At 45.4% G+C, this 19,078-nt stretch overlaps 1 protein-coding gene across 1 annotated transcript in view; it reads left to right on the top strand.

Annotated features, from left to right (window-relative positions):
• The window catches only part of PIKFYVE (phosphoinositide kinase, FYVE-type zinc finger containing), an 85,756-nt gene that overhangs the window by 59,253 nt on the left and 7,425 nt on the right, over nucleotides 1–19,078 (top strand). Inside the window, exons 26-34 of the mRNA XM_048485388.1 lie at nucleotides 824–919; nucleotides 3,727–3,810; nucleotides 6,667–6,758; nucleotides 8,565–8,729; nucleotides 10,056–10,115; nucleotides 12,062–12,238; nucleotides 13,861–13,964; nucleotides 15,642–15,770; nucleotides 17,776–18,064. Coding sequence (XP_048341345.1) covers nucleotides 824–919; nucleotides 3,727–3,810; nucleotides 6,667–6,758; nucleotides 8,565–8,729; nucleotides 10,056–10,115; nucleotides 12,062–12,238; nucleotides 13,861–13,964; nucleotides 15,642–15,770; nucleotides 17,776–17,853 — 985 coding nt within the window. The 3' untranslated portion in view covers nucleotides 17,854–18,064. The remainder of the gene's footprint in view (nucleotides 1–823; nucleotides 920–3,726; nucleotides 3,811–6,666; nucleotides 6,759–8,564; nucleotides 8,730–10,055; nucleotides 10,116–12,061; nucleotides 12,239–13,860; nucleotides 13,965–15,641; nucleotides 15,771–17,775; nucleotides 18,065–19,078) is intronic.

Here is a 19,078-nt window from a genome sequence, read left to right as displayed (position 1 = left end):
ATTTTTTGTTATTATATTGTTATTATATTTTGTTATTATATTGAAAATGTCCAGTGTCACTTGTTCCCAGATATATATAAATTTCTGGATTGTCAATTTTTTCTTTTCTTTCCAGCCTAAAGCTATTGTGGCATGTGCTGCTTTGATCATTATTTTATACATATAGCTATATTTTAATCTACCCTTCTATCCTCCATTACACCCATGAACATTAAATCATTATTTATCCCAATATTAATCTTCACCAGTTTCTCGATATGTAACATTACGGTTGTCCAAATTTTGTTCACGTCTATACATTCCGTCCACATATGGCTATAATATGCCTCCTGGTCTCTGCAGTGCCAGCATTTAGGACTAAGTCCTTTAATCATTTATCTAGTTGTTTTGGTGTTCTATACCATTTCAATATCACTTTTCTTTCCAACTCCATATATTTCTCAATCTTTATATTTTTCCAACTGTCTATTAAATTTTCAGTTAGTGGCCTCCCCTGTGAATACTAACTCGGGCCCCTTCCACACATGCAGAATAATGCACTTTCAATCCACTTTCACAATTGTTTGAAAGTGGGTTTTGCTATTCCGCACAGCAAAATCCAGCTGCAAAGTGCATTGAAAGTGGATTGAAAGTGCATTATTCTGCATGTGCGGAAGGGGCCTCGGCTGACCCTCTTTAGCTTCTGAGATCTAATGAGATATCAGACTAGCTTGGTTGCCATCCACGTTAGGGCCGGGTTACAGATACTACAAATGATGCACATTTTAAAAAAATCATTAAAATCGACACCAGCGTTTAAAATCCTCTTGTGTTTCCAATGCAGCGAGCCGGACAAGCACTACTTGATGTATGAGCACGAGCGTGTTCCCATTGCAGTCTGCGAAAAGGAGCCCAGTTCCATCATTGCTTTTGCTCTCAGGTAAATGAGTTGATTCTGCCGCGCGATTAGCTTTCGTGTTTTGGAAGTGGAAATGCAAACCTCGCTGTGGCCTTCTGTATGCAATGCCGAATAGTAATCCAGATTCTCTTTTCTCCCCCTTGTGGTTCAGACCCTCGCCCTTTCTGCACACAGCAAATAAAACGTTTTGAGGCAGGAGATAAAATGTTTCCTCTGTGGAGACCCGCATGGTTTTTAGCTCAAAATGTTTTATTTCCTGCCTGAAAAAGTTTTATTTGCATGCTGTTCCCTGGCGATTCTCTCTTGACGTTGTTTTCGCTTGCTGTGTGAATTCTTTAAAACATTTCCCATGCCTCTCCACAGTCCCCGGATTTCCTCATCCGTGCCATTTTCTGAGCTTATGGAACCATCTTACACTGAATTTCCATCAGGTTTTTTTTAAATTAAGGGGTCTCACATCTATGTGGTTATGTAGGCGTGACCCCTGGAGAATTGCAACACGAGGCTTTGAAGCTTCCTAGCTATGAATCTTAGAAGTAAAAACAAAAACAAAAAAAACAGAACAACCAAAAAACGATGGCCAGGAAGTGTTTTCAAGAGGGTGAGTGCGGACAAACAGGTCTTTTGAAAACTTTTGCAAAACGTTTTCAGGGGCTTGTGGGGAAAGGGCTGCTTCCCCCAAACCCATCTTGGTTCCTTTGCAAACTCAGGTGAGAGAAGCCTCTTCAAGAAGGGGATGCTATGTACATGGAAAACTTTCTCTAGCTGTTGAGGTTCCTGGGTCTTTCCTTAAACACCTGCCCGATTGTCAGTGCCCCTTCTACTAACAAACGTAATTCTTCTGTCTTGATCATCAGTGGCATTAAAGAGCCAGTGTGATATACTGGATAAGAGCAGCGGACTCTAACCTGGATAACTGGGTTTGGTTCCCCACATGAAACCTGCTGGGTAATCTTGGGCTGATCACAGTTCTCTCAGAAGTCTCTTAGCCCCACCTACCTCACAAGGTGCCTGTTGCAGGGAGAGGAAGGGAACGGAAGTGTAAGCTGCTTTGAGACTCCTTAAAGCTAGAGAAAAGTAGGGTTTGAAGAAATCTTCTTCTTTCTGCTCCTTCTCCTGCCCCTCCCTGCAAAAAAAGGGAGGGCTTTCCCACCTGGGAGAGAGACAAAGGGAGGGATCTCCAGGCATGTAGAAAAACATAAGCATAAGCATTTTATTGTCATTGTGCACGCACAACGAAATTTACAGCAGCATTCCTCGATGCACACAATTACAGACTCATACCCCATCATCCCTTTCCCCTTCCTCCACCCATCCCTACACAGCCCCAAACACATCAACACGAAGCCGCAGAGTTCAGCATAGCCACAGCTCTAGAGTAGAAGCTGTCTCTAAGCCTCTGTGTCCTAGTTTTGATAGACCTGTATCGTCTGCCAGATGGTTACAGTTCAAAAAGAGAGTGTGCTGGATGAGACGGGTCTCTCAGAATATTTTGGGCTTTCTTTAGGCTTCGGGAATTATAGAGTTCTTCCAAGGAGGGGAGAGGGCAGCCGATAATCCTCTGTGCAGTAGTGATCACCCTTTGGAGCGCCTTCCTATCTGCCACTGTGCAACTGGAGAACCATACACAGATGCAGTAGGTTAAGACGCTCTCTATAGCACAGCGGTAAAAGGACACCAGGAGTTTTCCATTCAGTTGTTGTTTCCTTAAAAGTCTCAGATAGTACAGTCTTTGCTGGGCCTTCTTAACCACCGCAGCAGTCTGTACGCCCCAGGTCAAGTCCTCTTTAATCATAACGCCCAGAAAAACATTCTGTGCTGAACTAACGAAAAGGATTTGTCCAAAATCAGCTGAGTATACTGTTCTGTCAAAGGCTTTCCTGGCCAGAATTAACTGGCTGTTGCGGATTTTCCTGACTGCACGGCTGTGGTCCGGTAGTTTCAGTTCCTAACTGTGCCAGGGAGAGAAACACACCTTACTGTGACATGCCTCTAAAAATGCCAGCCACAGATGCAGGCAAAACGTTGGGGGCTAAAACTACCAGGCCGTGGCCCCACAGCCTAGAAAACTCACAACAGCCTGAACTGAGTATGTTTCGCTGCCTTTCAGGAGACCTAGAAATTCCAGGCAGCTGAGTGTTGGTCAAAAGGGGGAAATATGAAAAACAACAGAAGGTGCTCAGGTTCTGTTCCTGACATGGGCCAGTGCATTCTGCTGGTGTTGAACGAGCATTTTGTAACTCAGGGGAAAACTTAGATGCAAACTGTTTGTGCTTCTGGACTAGATCCAGCGATTCGTGAGCAGAAAGAGAAGTGTACTTAGTGCAGGGGTCTTCAAACTATGGCCCTCCAGATGTTCATGGACTACAATTCCCATCAGCCCCTGCCAGCATGGCCAGGTGGCAGGGCTGATGGGAATTGTAGTTCATGAACATCTGGGGGGCCATCGTTTGAAGACCCCTGACTTAGTGTGAGTCAGCTTGCCCAAGCAGACGTGTGGTGGTGGCGGCAACACACAACCCCATTATATTTTTAACAAAATCAAAGTCTGTGTATGATATGCAACAGATGGTTTGTTGGCTTTGGATTTGAAACGGTATCAAAAGACGTACTTTGCGCTGTGTAGCTCACATGCCTGAAAGGCGGCTTTTGTGACGATTGTTGTCGCTTAGCGCAAGCAGACGGCAAGGAGTAAGTTTAGTGCAGCGCATGCAACGTCTGTTAAGCGTTCAGAAACCTTCCATGGGGATCCAGCCTTCAGTGTGGAGGCTGGCGGTCCTGGTTGGAATTCTGCGGACGGGCAATGCATGCAACTTTTTTATTTGCAGTTGCAAGGAATACAGAAGTGCCTTAGACGAACTATCCAAAGCGTCTCTGAAAAGCAATGGAGAAGAAGGACTTCAAACAAGCGGGTGAGGATCTGATAATCTACTGAGCTGGCAAATTGAAACAGGGCTCCTCGGAACAGCCTTCTCGTACCCTTGGAGGAGTACCGGCGGCGTCACTTCATCAGTGCTGCTTTATCGTTAACTATAACAATAGTAGTGGTGTAGTGGTTAAGAGCAGGTGGATTCTAATCTGGAGAACCAGGTTTTATTCCCCTTCTTCTCCACCTGAGTGGTGGAGGCTTATTTGGTGAACCAGATGCGTTTCTGCACTCCTACATTCCTGCTGGGTGACCTTGGGCTAGTCACAGTTCTTTGGAACTCTCTCAGCCCCACCTACCTCACAAGGTGTCTGTTGTGGGGAGAGGAAGGGAAAGGAGCTTGTAAGCCACCTTGAGTCTCCATGCAGAAGAGAAAGGGGGAGGGGGTATAAATCCAAACACTTCTTCTTCTATAACTGTTTCTGCATATTTTGACATCAGTGTTATTTATTTATAATTTGCTTTATAGACTGACCTTTCCCTGACAGGCTCAGTGTTGCTTACAACAACATTATAACAAAATCATAAACAGCCGTCAGGTTCTCACAATAAATAAATATCCCCTGGCACCAGAGGTGGGATCCAGCAGGTTCTCAGCAGTTCCCGAGAGTGGGTTACTAATTATTTGAGTGTGCCGAGAGGGGGTTACTAATTGGGTCCGCTTTTCCGTTAGAAATTCCATTAGGTCCAAAAATAATCAAGTCCTGTTGTTTCCTATGTGGCTGATTAGCGAAGGTAGAAAACGGGATAATTCTCCCTGTTGGGCAGTTTTAAAAACATGTTTTAGAAATATGGTAAAATTCCTTGTTTAGGGAAAGTATCCTTCTTTTGATTTCTAGAAACAAAATTAAGTATTTGAAAGTATTAAGTATTTGACAGGCAGTCAATTAGAGGAGAAGTAGTTGTTTCTGTTGGCAGTAGACGATAGGACTTGCTATAATGAGTTTAAATTATGGACAGAAAGTTACCAGCTGGAAATTAGGAACTTTTTTTTTACAGTAAGAGTTTTTACAGTAACAGAGAAATTATTAATGCCCCGCCCCTGGAATGCCCGGCCATGCCCCCGTCGTGCCCCACCCAGCTCCATTGGCTCTACACCACTGTTTGAATCCCACCACCATGGGAACCTGTTACTAAAATTTTTGGATCCCACCACTGCATGGCACCCTAATCAAGATAAGGTGATGGAGAGTAAACTGAGGCCAGCTCTGTTGGAATGACATTGCTGCTCTCAACTGTAGGCCTGGTGGAATATCTCTGACTTACAAGCTCTGCAGAACTGTGACAAGTGCCAAAGGGCCTGGGTCTCACTGGACAGAGCATTCCACCAGGCAGGGCGGCAGAGCCGAAAAGCTCTGGCCCTAGTGAAGAACAGCCAGATGTTGTTTGGGCCAGGGACCACCAATGATTTGTTCTCCATATGAGGAGAGGTGAGTTATTTAACATTGGCAGTTCCATGCATTTTGGTGCATTCACACTGGAGTCTGGCACATAAACCAATGATGGGAAGGGGAAATTGACTTGTAATATAAGACAGCTTGGACTCCCGGCATGTTCTCTCTTTTTAAATATTTTATTTATGAATATTGCAATAAACAAATAAACAAACAAAGTTTGGACAGATCGCAAAGTCATAGTGTATCAATCATTATAAATTTCTTGGTAATTATTATTGATCTAATCCTACCTATAAAACCAGTGGCGTAGGAGGTTAAGAGCTTGTGTATCTAATCTGGAGGAACCGGGTTTGATTCCCCGCTCTGCCACCTGAGCTGTGGAGGCTTATCTGGGGAATTCAGATTAGCCTGTACACTCCCACACTCCCATCTGGGTGACCTTGGGCTAGTCACAGCTTCTCGGAGCTCTCAGCCCCACCTACCTCCCAGGGTGTTTGTTGTGAGGGGGGAAGGGCAAGGAGATTGTCAGCCCCTTTGAGTCTCCTGCAGGAGAGAAAGGGGGGATATAAATCCAAACTCTTCTTCTTCTTCTAACATACAATAACTACAAAAATTTATAACAATTACAGCACGTATATTAATAGAATTACACACTAACTTATTACACAAATAACATATAGGGTGACTTCCCTCCATCTCCTAATATTAATTCTAACAGAAGTTGTAATAAGGCAAACAAAACATGTTCTCTTATCTCACTTATCTAGTGAGGCATAGATTGTTCCTTCTTATGGCTTTCCAGAGTGCTGTCTGCATATCGCTTAATCCCCAATCTCATATCATCTATTGGTCTGTTAATGGTTGCTGGCCAAATAACTATATAGAACCTCCCTATTTGTCACTTGAGGGAAATGCTGGTGGATAGTTTTTGCCGTCATGCCCTGCTCGTGGGGTCCCTAGGAGCACCTGGTTGGCCATTGTGTGGCCAGATTGCTGGAGTTAATGAGCCCTGGTTTGATCTAGCATGGTTTTTTGTAATGGAGGTAATTCTTCTTCTGCTCTTCTTCTTACTTCTGAGCTGCTATCCGTGGTAAAGTGAAGCCCTGTTCCTACTTTACTGGCATGGTTCATAACACAGGAGGGCATAGAGTCAGCATCCACAGGGGCCATAACAGCTCTGGATCCACACTGACTTCTCTTATGGTCTCATGTTCTTACTTTGAGGATGACTAGTCCCTGTTAGAAATGGGCGGTGGATTCTTGGTTTGAACTGATCATGGCTGTTAACACTCTTAGGCCGGAGTTCCAAGCTGTGAGGATGAGGCCAGATTGTTTAAACTTAAGGATTAAAGAGCGTGTGTATGTTACGGATGAATGTTCTCTTGGTATTGACACTTGTGTGGTGGGTTTAAATAGCAATATTAACAACAGGCCTTTGCTTCCAGTCTGGCTGAGAGTAGAGCAAAGAACAGCAGTCCAGTCCGAATGCCTGAGGCAAGCGTGGGACCCACAAACCAAGCGGCGGAGGCGGAACAGCGTAAGAACGGAAAGATTTTTGCAGCCCCTTTTCAAACGGAGATAGATTTGTATGACTTCAGAATTCAGGTTTTCATTACTCCATCGACAGTTCTGGTTGTTGGTATGGTAAACTTTGCCACCAGGGTGTGTATATCTTGTATAACAAATACGTAAATTTGTGGTTCATAATTGACATTCACTACGGGAGCTTCTTAAAATAACAGATATGGCTTGCTCTGTTGAATTCTGTGAGACATGTTTGCCGGGGGGCGGGAGTCCACCCAGGGAGGGGCCTAGTTCCCACTACACAAGTCAACCTATGTCCAGTCTGTGCCATTTCAGGCAGCATGTGGGAAATTCACCAGACTGCGTGCTCTGCCACGAGAGAAGGTAGCTTCCTGGGGGGCGTGGATTACAACCAAGCTCTCTCCCTTGATCTTTTTATGGTTATCAGTGGCTCCTGACCAGTGTCTGAAGCAAACCTTGATATTCAGAGGCAAAAAATCTCTGAAGACCAGTGCCAGCCGTCAGCATCCAGGGAAGGCCTTGGCCTTTATGCCCTGTTGTCGGTCCTTCACTGTCACTGTGTGAGACAGGATGCTGGACTAGATGGACCACTGGTTTGATTTAGCAGACCTGTTCTTATGCAAGGTTTTTTCTCCTGTCTTGTGAGCCCTTCTTAGCTGTCTGAAGTGGGACACAGCAGTCACTTTTTCAGTGGCGTGTTCAGACTAGGCCAGAGGTCTGCAACCTGCGGCTCTCCAGATGTTCATGGACTACAAATCCCATGCTGGCAGGGGCTGATGGGATTTGTAGTCCATGCACATCTGGAGAGCCGCAGACTGCAGACCCCTGGACTAGGCCGTAACAGGAGAATAGAAAGTGGGTGACCCCAAGAAAGAGGCCTGCAATATGGGGTCACTGGTGTCCGTAGGTATGTCAAACTTTTATCCTTTTCCTAAAGCTCAGGACACGTCATAATTATACCCCACTTTTTTTGGGCGGGGGGGGGGGGGATAATGGCTACCATCAAGATGGGTAGATTGCCTGAGATATTCTTTTCCGTTGGTAGAGGAAAGTGTCCTGTTAAAGAATGGGTTAGTTCTCCCATTTGGTATAATTCATACTAATCACCCCCCACCTTTCCAAATACTAGCAACTTTACTTTACTGATCCTGCTCATCCAGCCAATCTGGCTCTGAACAGTGTCATGCTAAGATTAAAAGGGGGATATATTTATATATCTGTATAAACAGTACAATATTAATACATTTTAATCTTAATCAACTGGGGGAAAATGTGGCAATTGACAAAGTAATTATATAGTCTACCCCTGCTTAAAAAACCCCTTCAGATTCTCTAGTTCACAGCAAGAATTCCGAATAAAAGGTTTTATTCATCTATCTTTTGCCACATTAAGCAGGCCATAACTAAACAGAGAATGTTGAAGGGTGCCTGTTTGACCATTAGCAGTATCTGAAGTATGAAGGCAAGAAGAGTAGCAAACCATTTCTATTTGACCGTCTTTTGGTTTTGCTAAATAAATGAAAGCTTTTGTATCTTGAAGAATTAGAAAAAGGAAATGGTGGTGGGTTTCAAAGCACCAGAAACGTGTCTATCATCAAGCTAGTTTTATCACCTGACGGTTGTCAGAATGTTCCAACCCATAAAGACATTCTTGTTTGTGGAACGGTAGAACAAATGAGTTAGCCAAAAGACCAGAATGGCAGCCAGGTTTTGATGGTGGTTTTGCTAGAATGATTGGACTTAATGGTGACCGTCCGGCTGACTGGTACTAACCTTTCTTTCCTTGCTTTGGTTGTAGCAAAGAAGCCGTACGGAGTGCTGTCCTTCTTCCGCGGCACCGGAGGGAAGAGCCCCGATCTCTCTGCCCAGAAAAAGGAGACTTTGCGTGGAGCGGACAGTGCCTACTACCAGGTTGGGCAGACAGGCAAAGAAGGGGTAGAGAACCAAGGAGCAGATGCCACAGGTAAGCTTCCTGGCAGGTGGGTGGTTCTAACTTACACGACCACTCAAAATCCTTCTTAAGCAGAGATCTAGGTCCGTGGTGGCTAGCCTCTGGCACTCCAGATGTTATGGACTACAATTCCCATCAGCCCCTGCCAGCATGGCCAATTGACCATGCTCAGGGGCTGATGGGAATTGTAGTCCATAACACCTGGAGTGCCAAAGGTTCACCACCCCTGATAGGTGCTTGCCGAAAACTTCACTCTGCGCAAGGGTCTGTTACCCCAGTCAATAACAAGTCTCAAGATGTTATGGACAAATCAATAACCCCAGTCAATAACAAGTCTCCAGATGTTATGGACAAATTTATGGAGGAGAAGTCGATCTGTGGCTGCCAATCTTGATCCTCCTTGATCTGAGATTGCAAATGCCTTAGCAGACCAGGTGCTTGGGAGCAGCAGCAGCAGAAGGCCATTGCTTCCACATCCTGCATGTGAGCTCCCAAAGGCACCTGGTGGGCCACTGTGAGTAGCAGAGAGCTGGACTAGATGGACTCTGGTCTGATCCAGCTGGCTTGTTCTTATGTTCTTTTGCATGAGGTTTTGGAAGAAAGATTGAAGAAATTTAAGTTATGCAAATGTGAAGAATATTATGACTTCTTTAAAAAGGGAGGACATTTGGGTGAATAATCAGAGTAAATAAAAAGATGGAAACTTGCTACTATGATATACAGCTTGTAAAAACTATGACTAGAAACTGATGACAGCAATCATATATCAGTGTTTATTTTGTATTAATATATCTGAGTAGCAGAATTTGCTTATGATTTTATAGAACATCCTTTATATTCAAATGTGAACTCTCCAGTTTTTAGAGCTGCATGTTAGAAAAGATCTAGTTTTTTCTTTCCCTATTCTATTCTACCGTTTTTATGACTGTTTTTATATTGCTATTAATAAGATTTTTTAAAAAGAAAAGAAAGGTTTTAGAAGCATCGCCGTGTGCGAGAGAAGTTAACATCAATGATCTGACTGACTTTTGTTGCTCAGCTATTGTTATTTTTGTTCCATTGTCACATTTTCTGGTTTTAATAGTTTACAACTTGGCATTTGGAAAGTAGTCACCGTTGAGTCTTTTGCTTGAGAAGAATGCCCTTTCAATCCACTTTCATAATTATTTGCAAGTGTATTTTGTATTCCGCACAGTAAAATCCAGCTGCAAAGTGCATTGGAAGTGGATTGAAAGTGCGTTATTCTGCATGTGCGGAAGGAGCCTTAGTGTGTTTGTTTTTTAATATGTGAACTCCCAGTCGGCATCCCTGATCCATCTTTTGTTTTTCCTGTTTCAGATGAAGCGGATGGAAGCGATGCCCAGAAGAAACAGCTAGCAAATCCTCATGTCGAACTCCGTAAGTAGGAGCAAGTTACGGAACCAGAATGGGGGGGAGCAAATGGCTCTGACCCAGCCCAGTTTCTGCAAAGATGGCAGGCTATAAATAAGACGGCTATCTGTCTGCAGAAGGAGGCTGTCTGGTTCTCTGTGTTCCCAAGAAGTCCGTATTTTTAAAAAGGATTGTTTTTGTTATCATGTCATAAGTAGAGTTTTCAAAACATCTAGAGGTGGTTTTGAAGTCGTTACGGGCAACACAAGGAATAGGCGAGACGCAGCGATATCATCCGGTGGAGAGAAGCCAGTGGCGATATAGCGTGATCCGTGGATCTGGCTACTCTGCCGAGCTGGCGGTCCCTGGCACCTTTTATTAGGGTTTTTGGGAAGGCGGGAGAGTGGGAGAATGTTGCACAATACATGAGTCATAGGGGCTGCAGACGTGCGAGAGGAAATGTTCCTGTCAGGGCCTAATCCATACCTTTTGTCCCTTTGTCCAGGACATCTTGTGACCCGTGAGTCACGGGGGTCTTGTGACCGGTGAGTCCGCTTGCCCAGAGGGCAACAGATGGCGCAGGCATTCCTGTGCACTGTCTGAGGCTCTGCCGGGTTCGCAGGCTCACCCCAACATGGTTTGTCATTCCTGCCTCCACGTCACACCTCGGAGTTCTCCCATCCAAATGCTTACCGGGGTCGGGGCTGAGCGTGTGTCACCCGGCAAGTTTCCATGGCAGGGTGAAGATTCAAACCCAGGTCCTAGTCTGACACCTTAACCGCTATGCCACGCTGGCTCTTGTTAAGAACAACAACCTAGTCCAGTGGTGGCGAACCTTTGGCACTCCAGATGTTATGGACTACATTTCCCATCAGCCTCTGCCAGCATGGCCAATTGGCCATGATGGCAGGGGCTGATGGGAATTGTAGTCCACAACATCTGGAGTGCCAAAGGTTCGCCACCACGGACCTAGTCCTCCACAAAATTGCAGTGGACTTTCTTGCCGAATTGTGTGCTCATCAAAGCCAGTCTTAACAGCTGGGACAGCAAATTCTGAAAAGAGGGCCTGAGGAAAAGAATCCTGCAATCTGTGACCCTGTTGAAAATGTTCCTGCCTGTCTTTGTCATGCAGACCCTATCCAACCCAAGACTCTATCCAACCCAAGAGAGGCTTTCTTGGTCGGACCGACAATTGCAATAGTAGATGGCATCCAATGTGTCCTTGTGGAAGCTGGTGGCCGATTTTGACTTTCTTTCCTTGTGGGTCCCTGTAAACTGGTTCCAGAGGGTCCGAAGACCAATCAGAGTATCTTCAGATAGGCTGGGAGGCAAGATTTGGAAAGCCATTTTCCAGAAGGGCCCTTGGACCTTTTCCCACACCTCTACCCTGCCAGATTTGTCTGTCTTTGCTAGTGATCTGTCACTTGGGGCCATTTTGCATAACCAGCGTGGTGTAGTGGTTAAGAGCAGGCGGATTCTAATCTGGAGAACTGTGTTTGATTCTCCAGTCCTCCACCTGAGTGGTCGAGGCTTATCTGGTGAACCAGATGTGTTTCCGCACTCCTACATTCCTGCTGGGTGACCTTGGGCAAGTCACAGTTCTTCAGAACTCTGTCAGCCCCACCTACCTCACAAAGTGTCTACTGTGGGGAGAGGAAGGGAAAGGAGCTTCTAAGCCACCTTGACTCTCCTTACAAGAGAGAAAGGTGGGGTATAAATCCAAATTCCGCTGCTTCTTCTTCATAGGCACTGGAATTCACTGGCATGAGTTGTTATTCATTTAGTGTGTGTTGCACAGAAAAGGTGTGTGACTTTGTTTTGCATATTTGGTGTGATAAATTGGTTCAAGCCAGAGGATAATTCTCTGGTGGAATTAGCATGCAGAAGAGAAGATTCGGCCTCTGGAACATCCATTCTAACAGGTAGACCTGCCACTGCCTTTATTGCTGAAGGGCTTTCTCCTTCCTTTGCAGAATTCTCCGATGCTAACGCCAAGTTCTACTGCCGGATTTACTACGCGGGCGAATTCCATAAAATGCGCGAGGTGATACTCGGGAGCAGCGAAGAGGATTTCATCCGCTCTCTCTCGCACTCTTTGCCCTGGCAGGCACGAGGAGGCAAATCGGGAGCGGCTTTTTACGTGACTGAAGGTAACATTCGACTTACTCCATATTTCCTTTCTTTTATAGTCCACATTCCTTGTAAGCCGTCCAGACAAGGGGCGGCCTGGCAGCGGGAGCTCTCGGAGGCCGTTCAGTTCCACTCAGTATCTGCAACACTGGGGAATGATTAGAGGGCCTGTGGTTTGTAGTCCATCTTTCTCGCTGGGACTTGAGGCAAATTACGACAGAGTGAAAACGATCAACGTGACAGGACATTCAATAAACAATGAAATACGATTAGGATTTTAGTAGTCTGGAATCCGCCAGAAGTCGAAACAAACAGAACTGAAGCAAACCTTGAGTATTAAGATGTAGAAGAATTGGTTTTTATACTCACTCTTCTCTACCTTACCGAGTCTCAGAATGGCTTACATTCCCTGCTTTGTGAGGTAGGTGAGACTGTGAGGTAGGTGAGGCAGGTGCCTTGTGAGGTAGGTGAGACTGAGACTGGCCCAAGGTCACCCAGCAGACTTCATATGGAGTAATGGGGCATCAAATCCAGTTCTCCAGATTAGAGTTTGCCACTTTCAACCACTACGCCATTCTGGCTCTCAAATGATACATTAACATGATAATATTAAATAATGCAGAAATGACATAGTAGGATTCTACTTACAGTAAGCTATACACAGTAATGTGGACTAAATCCTCTGCATTGGTTCAGTGGCCAAGACGTTTTATTGCTGGTTGAAGGAGAGGGAGGGGGAGGGTAAATAATCCCCCCCCCCATTCTCTCTTGTAACTCCTTGCAAGGCAGCTTACAAGCTCCTTTCCCTTCCTCTCCCCGCAACAGAAACCTTGGGAGGTAGTTGGGGCTGAGTTCTGAAGGACCGTGACTAGCCCAAGGTCACCCAGCAGGAATGTAGGAGTGGGGAAACAAATCCAGTTCATCAGATAAGAGTCCACTGCTCAGGTAGAGGAGTGGGGAATCTGCCACTCATGTTGAGGAGTGGGGAATCAAACCTGGTTCTCCAGATTAGAGTCCACTGCACCGTACTGGCTAATTTAATACCAGAGTTCAGCATGAGCCTTTTGACACAAACCATGGGTGAAAGACCATGGTTTGTGTTAATAGAGAATATCAGGCCACACAAGATATAGGGGTTTCCCATTTTCAGATAAAATGCCTGTAAGGTATATTTCCTGATGTGTTTTCTTTTATTGTCTTGTCTTGTATTTATGACAACTGAAGAAGGCTGGATAGGCTGAAACACATATGGTCCTGTATAGGTCATTTATAACGGTTATATCATCATCAGTGTCTGAGATCTTTGTAACGGTTCATTCTGATTCGTTGTGCTGTGCAGTCTGTATTCCAGGCCTCCTCTTTTTAACAAACGTTTTTGTGTATACCATATAATCTAATTGTTTTGTTATAATTTTTATAGTTTTTAACTCAGCCTTTGGAGCTCCCTCGGGTTTTTGCTGCAGTGGGATGGGCTCAGTATCTTGAATGTATTTAGACCCAGCTGAGGACTTCAAATCAGGATACAGCTACGGTTCCCATGTGCGGAATGCAGTTTAGATGGCAACGCTCAACAGGATCGGTCAGTCGATTCACACACCACCATATGCCATTTTACTGCAACGTTTTAATGCTTGTTCCCCAGATGATCGTTTCATCTTGAAGCAGATGCCCCGCCTGGAGGTCCAGTCGTTTCTAGACTTCGCTCCGCACTACTTCACGTACATTACTAATGCTGTGCAGCATAAGGTAGGGCTTACAGAACCATTCTGGCCAAAGGATTCAGTCAGCCTTCTTATATAAAATATTCGGAGTGCCACATTGCATCCCTTATGCTACTCTCTGTTTGGAAGCAGGACAACATCTTCTGGTTACGAAAGCTTGGCTGGCCACCCTTAAGTTCTGGGTTCGCCTGTGCTTTAATTCGGACACTGGTAGCCTTATCAATCATATCCTCCCCCAGCTCCATGGATCTACGTGGTGGCGGGCAGTTGAAATTAAAATACTTTCCCTGGGATTCTCCTGGGATTCCTGGGATTCTCTTTTTTCAACTAAAAAGGCGACTCCTTGACTAGGAGCTACAAGTTCTACAAGACCAAGCGCGAAGTAACTGTTCCCCCTTCTTTTTCAACATCAAATCCAAAGCCAATCTGATGGCAGACTATCTGAGTATACTCCAAGAGCCCAAGCTTAGATGGATATACACAAGGGCTCGTTGTAATTCCTTCCCTTGTTCTGTACTCCAAGGGAGGTTTCTTAAAATTGACTCGCAAGAGCGGAAATGCCCCCGCTGTACTATAGTGGTGCAATCCATGGAACATATCATGCTTAACTGCCCCAAATACGAGGAAGCTAGGGCCAGGCTTTTGACTCTTCTTCCTGCTAAGTTTAAGGCATACTCTGTTGCTGCTGGGAAGGTTGCATTCCTACTGAACAACTCTTCTTCTGTGATTTTAAATTCTGTAGCTAGGTTCCTTTTAAGAACTTTGGAATAATACCGGTGATGGTTTTATGTATGGAACATTTGCCTGGATAATGCTGGTCGTTATATTGGTATTATGCCTAATAAAGGTTTTATGTGTGTATGTCCTAAGACTAATGGACAAATTAAAGACTTAAACCATTCTGGCCGGGCTTTGCTCTGGAGTACTCTTGTTTTTTAGAATGCTTTCTTGCTACTCCAAATCCACATAGAATGCGGTTTTAGGAAAGGTTGGTTTAAAGAATGTGGTGATGTTTTTGCAATACTACCTTTATTCAGCTGATTCTCCCACACTCCCCACCCACCCCAAGCCCTGAACTGATGCAACGCTCTTCCACCCATGGGTCCCAAGCCCCCATGGAACTGCTTTTCTTCAATGTTTTATGGATCTGCTACTAAGAGTAAAGGGGCTACATTTCTTGCTTCTCTTTGCCTGCATATGAAGGAGACAACAAGGTACAGTTACCTGGTCATAGAAGATTTCTTTTTTTGGTGCAAACAGGGTCAGAGACTCTGCCTGCTCATTGTGTCACATAGTCATGTCACATGACTTCCTGTCACCACCTCTTCTTGTCACATAAACACATCACATAAAATGACTTCCCATCATCCCTTTGCTGCTCAGTGAGTACCATGCTGTCACCTGTGGTTAAAAGTTGGTCCCCAGTGCCTGAATGGGTTGAAGGCCACTGTTTTAACATTATGTAGATCAGAGGTCTGCAACCTGCAGCTCTCCAGATGCTCATGGACCACAAATCCCATCAGCCCCTGCCAGCATGGGCAATTGGCCATGCTGGCAGGGGCTGATGGGATTTGTAGTCCATGAACGTCTGGAGAGCCGCAGGTTGCAGACCCCTGATGTAGAGGAACTCTAGAGTTGTCATGACAACAAACACTTGAGCGCCTTCTCTTTGCTGAGCGAAACGTTGTGTTGTCTGTTTCAGAAGCCAACAGCTTTGGCCAAGATCCTTGGAGTATATCGGATTGGTTTCAAGAACTCTCAAAATAACACCGAGAAGAAGCTCGACTTGCTGGTCATGGAAAATCTCTTCTATGGCCGGAAGATGGCACAGGTGAGTTAGCAGCTCAGCCGCTGGGACAGCAAGTTAGTTTTGGGTGAGGGTTTTTCCTGTAAAGGTCGAGAGGGAGCCAAAAGCACACTTAGGCAGCGGAGGTATGTTTGAGTGCTCGCCTTTCCTTCTCTGAATTTCTGTCAGTCAGATTCCCCAGGACCCATCGCTATGGTTTGGGTAGCCTGACCCAGCCCCTTTTTGGCTGACAGGACAACCTTGTGCACTGTAGATGCTCACGAGAAAGCTCTTGGAATGAGAAAAGCCAACTTAGGCACTTTCACGCATAACTGAATAATGGACTAATAAAAGGAAACACTTCTTCACGCAACGTGTGATTGGTGTTTGGAATATGCTGCCACAGGAGGGGGTGATAGCCACTAACCTGGATAGCTTTGGGGTGCGGGCTTAGGACAGATTTATGGAGGAGAAGTCAATTTTATGGCTCACCAATCTTGATCCCTCTTTGTTCTAAAAGATTGCCAAATGCCTTAACAGACCAGGGTGGTGCTCGGGAGCGGCAATGCCGCAGAGAAGGCCATTGCTTTCACATCCTGCATGTGAGCTCCTAAAGAGCACCTTGGTGGGCCACTTTCATGGGCGAAAGCAGCAGAGCTGGACTACAGATGGACTCTGGTCTGATCCAACTGAAAGCTTGTTCCTTATGTTCTTATGTTCTTATGGACTTTGGGTCCATTCCAGTGCACTTGGCAACTGGATTTTATGTTGGGCTTTTCTTGTTTCTAAATTCCTATTTCTTCCAGGGGTAGGGTGTTTCCAGTTCCACATGTGTTTTGATCCCTGTTGTGGTCGACTGAGTAGCACACCAGTTTTAAGTCCCATCATATCTCCCTGCGGATTTAAACTGCAGGTTTTTATCCCGGATGTAAACCGATGTGATATGGAATTGACCACTAGAGGGAGCAAAACACATGTGGAACTGAATCCCGCACACCCAAAGAAACAGGAACTTGCCAGCCAACAAAACAAGAATGCGGAAAAGCCCTTTGTGAAATGCGAAATCCACTTGGAAATGATTGCTAAAGCACTTTGTTCAGTATGTTCGAAAGTGCCAAAATAATGATTCAAGAGTGGCTCTCCCTTCTGAAAGCAAGAGGCTGCCTTTGATGTCAAGACCGTCTTCAGACAAAAAGGCTTATGTAGGACAGATCTTAAAAAAACTTCATGCTGTTTCATCTGGGCTTCATTACATATGACAGGATTATAGAAGTGAAATTAAAATATGTGTTTTTGAGCAGTAGGTTTGGAGAGGAAGGGAACAGTGAGTCATCTGGTTTTGTTATATAGCTGCTATGTGTTAAAGCACAAAGCTGTTTTAAATAGGATACAACAATAGTTGCTGATTTCCCTCACCCCCCCATGATTAATTCTGTCAAAATTAGCACTTCTTGGAACTGTGAGGTTCACCAACAAAGGAAGTAATACTTCATAATTTCTGGCACTATTTTAAAATAAAATCCCAGTGTGTTGGCCTTTCTCTGCCAATCGGAAGAGGGTCACTGGATCCTCCCAATTAAATTCAGCTGTGAGGCTCAACTATAAACTAACGCTGGTACCCCATCCTATGACCCACACAGCTGTTGAGAGCTGGCTGTGAGAACCAGGGTGGCATAGTGATTAGAAGCAGGTGGACGCTAATCTGGAGAAACGGGTTGGATTCCCCACTTTTCCACATGAGCGGCCGACTCTTATCTGGTGAACTGGATTTGTTTCTCCGCTCCTATATTCCTGCTGGTGACCTTGGGCTAATCACAGTTCTCTCAGAACACTCTCAGTCCCACCCACCTCACAAAGTGTCTGTTGTGGCTAGAGGAAGGGAAGGAATTTGTAAGTCGCCTTGAGTCTCTTTACAGGAGAGAGAGGCAGGGTATAAATCCAGACTCTTCTTCTTGATGTTGTGAGGAAGGGAGATAGCTGGCACTGCTGTTTTAGAGAACACCCTGAAGTAACTTCCCTGTGACAAAGCTGCCGTCTCTTCTCCTGCTAGGTTTTCGACCTGAAGGGCTCCCTGAGGAACAGAAATGTGAAAATGGACACCGGGAAAGAGAGAGCTGTGGACGCGTAGTCTTGCTAAGATAGGAGAACCTCCTGTAAAGAAGCTGGAAAAGGGACAATCCCTTGTACATCCTGCTCACACCTCCAAGGCTGTCCTTGAGGGTTTCCACTCCACAGCTTACTTCCTCATAATTTCCCTTTCCAGCCACCTGATCATTGGATTACTCTCCCTCTTGGTGGCCGAGATGACACCACTGACGAACTTGTGGTTGGGATCATTGGTACGTAGCCCTTGACCCCGAACAGCTGGGGGGGGGTTGCCGTCTCGCAAGGGGCAACTTTACGTAGTACGGTGGCCGTGTTTCATCTGCTCTGTCAGCTGGTGTGCTGCTTAACTTGGCCCACCCCCCTATATTGTCAGACTGTCAAACGTGGAAATAACAGAGACCGTAGGAAAGTCCTAAAGCAGTTTATTTCTTGCAACGCGTAGAGTAGCAATAGCAAGCAGGATCTGAGCTAAAGAGCTCTGATCCAGGATTTATATCAGTGGTGGTGAACCTATGGCACTCCAGATGTTCATGAACTACAATTTGCCACCATTGATCTATATCCTTCAACCTCCCCGTTTCGCCCCACACCAAATGTCCCTTACAGTTTCTACAACATTTGCACTACAGAGCTTCAAAGAACCTGGGAACCCGCTCAATGCCTTCTTGCAGATGAGCTGGCCAGGGAGAAGCGCTTGCCAGGAAGGGAAGAGGGAAACAGGAAAGCATTTATAGGAAAACATTTGCCATTCCCACACAGCAAGACATCTAGGCACTGACAGGCATGGTCCTGACAATATTGCCGCTTTGTGATTCTACACCATAGGTGTGTCAAACTTCACAAGAGTCTCTCCAGATGTTATGGGACTACAGTTCCATAAGAACATAAGAACCAAGCCAGCTGGATCAGACCAGAGTCCATCTAGTCCAGCACTCTGCTACTCGCAGTGCCTTTGGGAGCTCAGCATGATGATGGGAACTGTAGTCCATAACATCTGGAGGGCCGCGAGTTTGACACCTGTGTTCTACACTATTGCAGGTGGGGGGGGGGGAGCTGGGTCTGAAGAAGCCACTTGGCAGATGTGACAATCCACGTACTGTGCTGATTTGCATGAATGGTTTTGCTGTGTCGTGCAAGGAATGGCTCTGCTGTCTTCTAATCCAGTAATATACCCAACCCAACAATATATCAAATAATATATATATGGATAGCCTGCCTGAACTTCAAAGTCCTTTGGTCCTTCCTGG

Source organism: Sphaerodactylus townsendi, linkage group LG02 (genome assembly GCF_021028975.2).
Source record: "Sphaerodactylus townsendi isolate TG3544 linkage group LG02, MPM_Stown_v2.3, whole genome shotgun sequence".
Classification (NCBI taxonomy): domain Eukaryota; kingdom Metazoa; phylum Chordata; class Lepidosauria; order Squamata; family Sphaerodactylidae; genus Sphaerodactylus; species Sphaerodactylus townsendi.
Note: the sequence above shows the minus strand (reverse complement) of the source record. Positions and strands in the feature narration are given on the sequence as shown.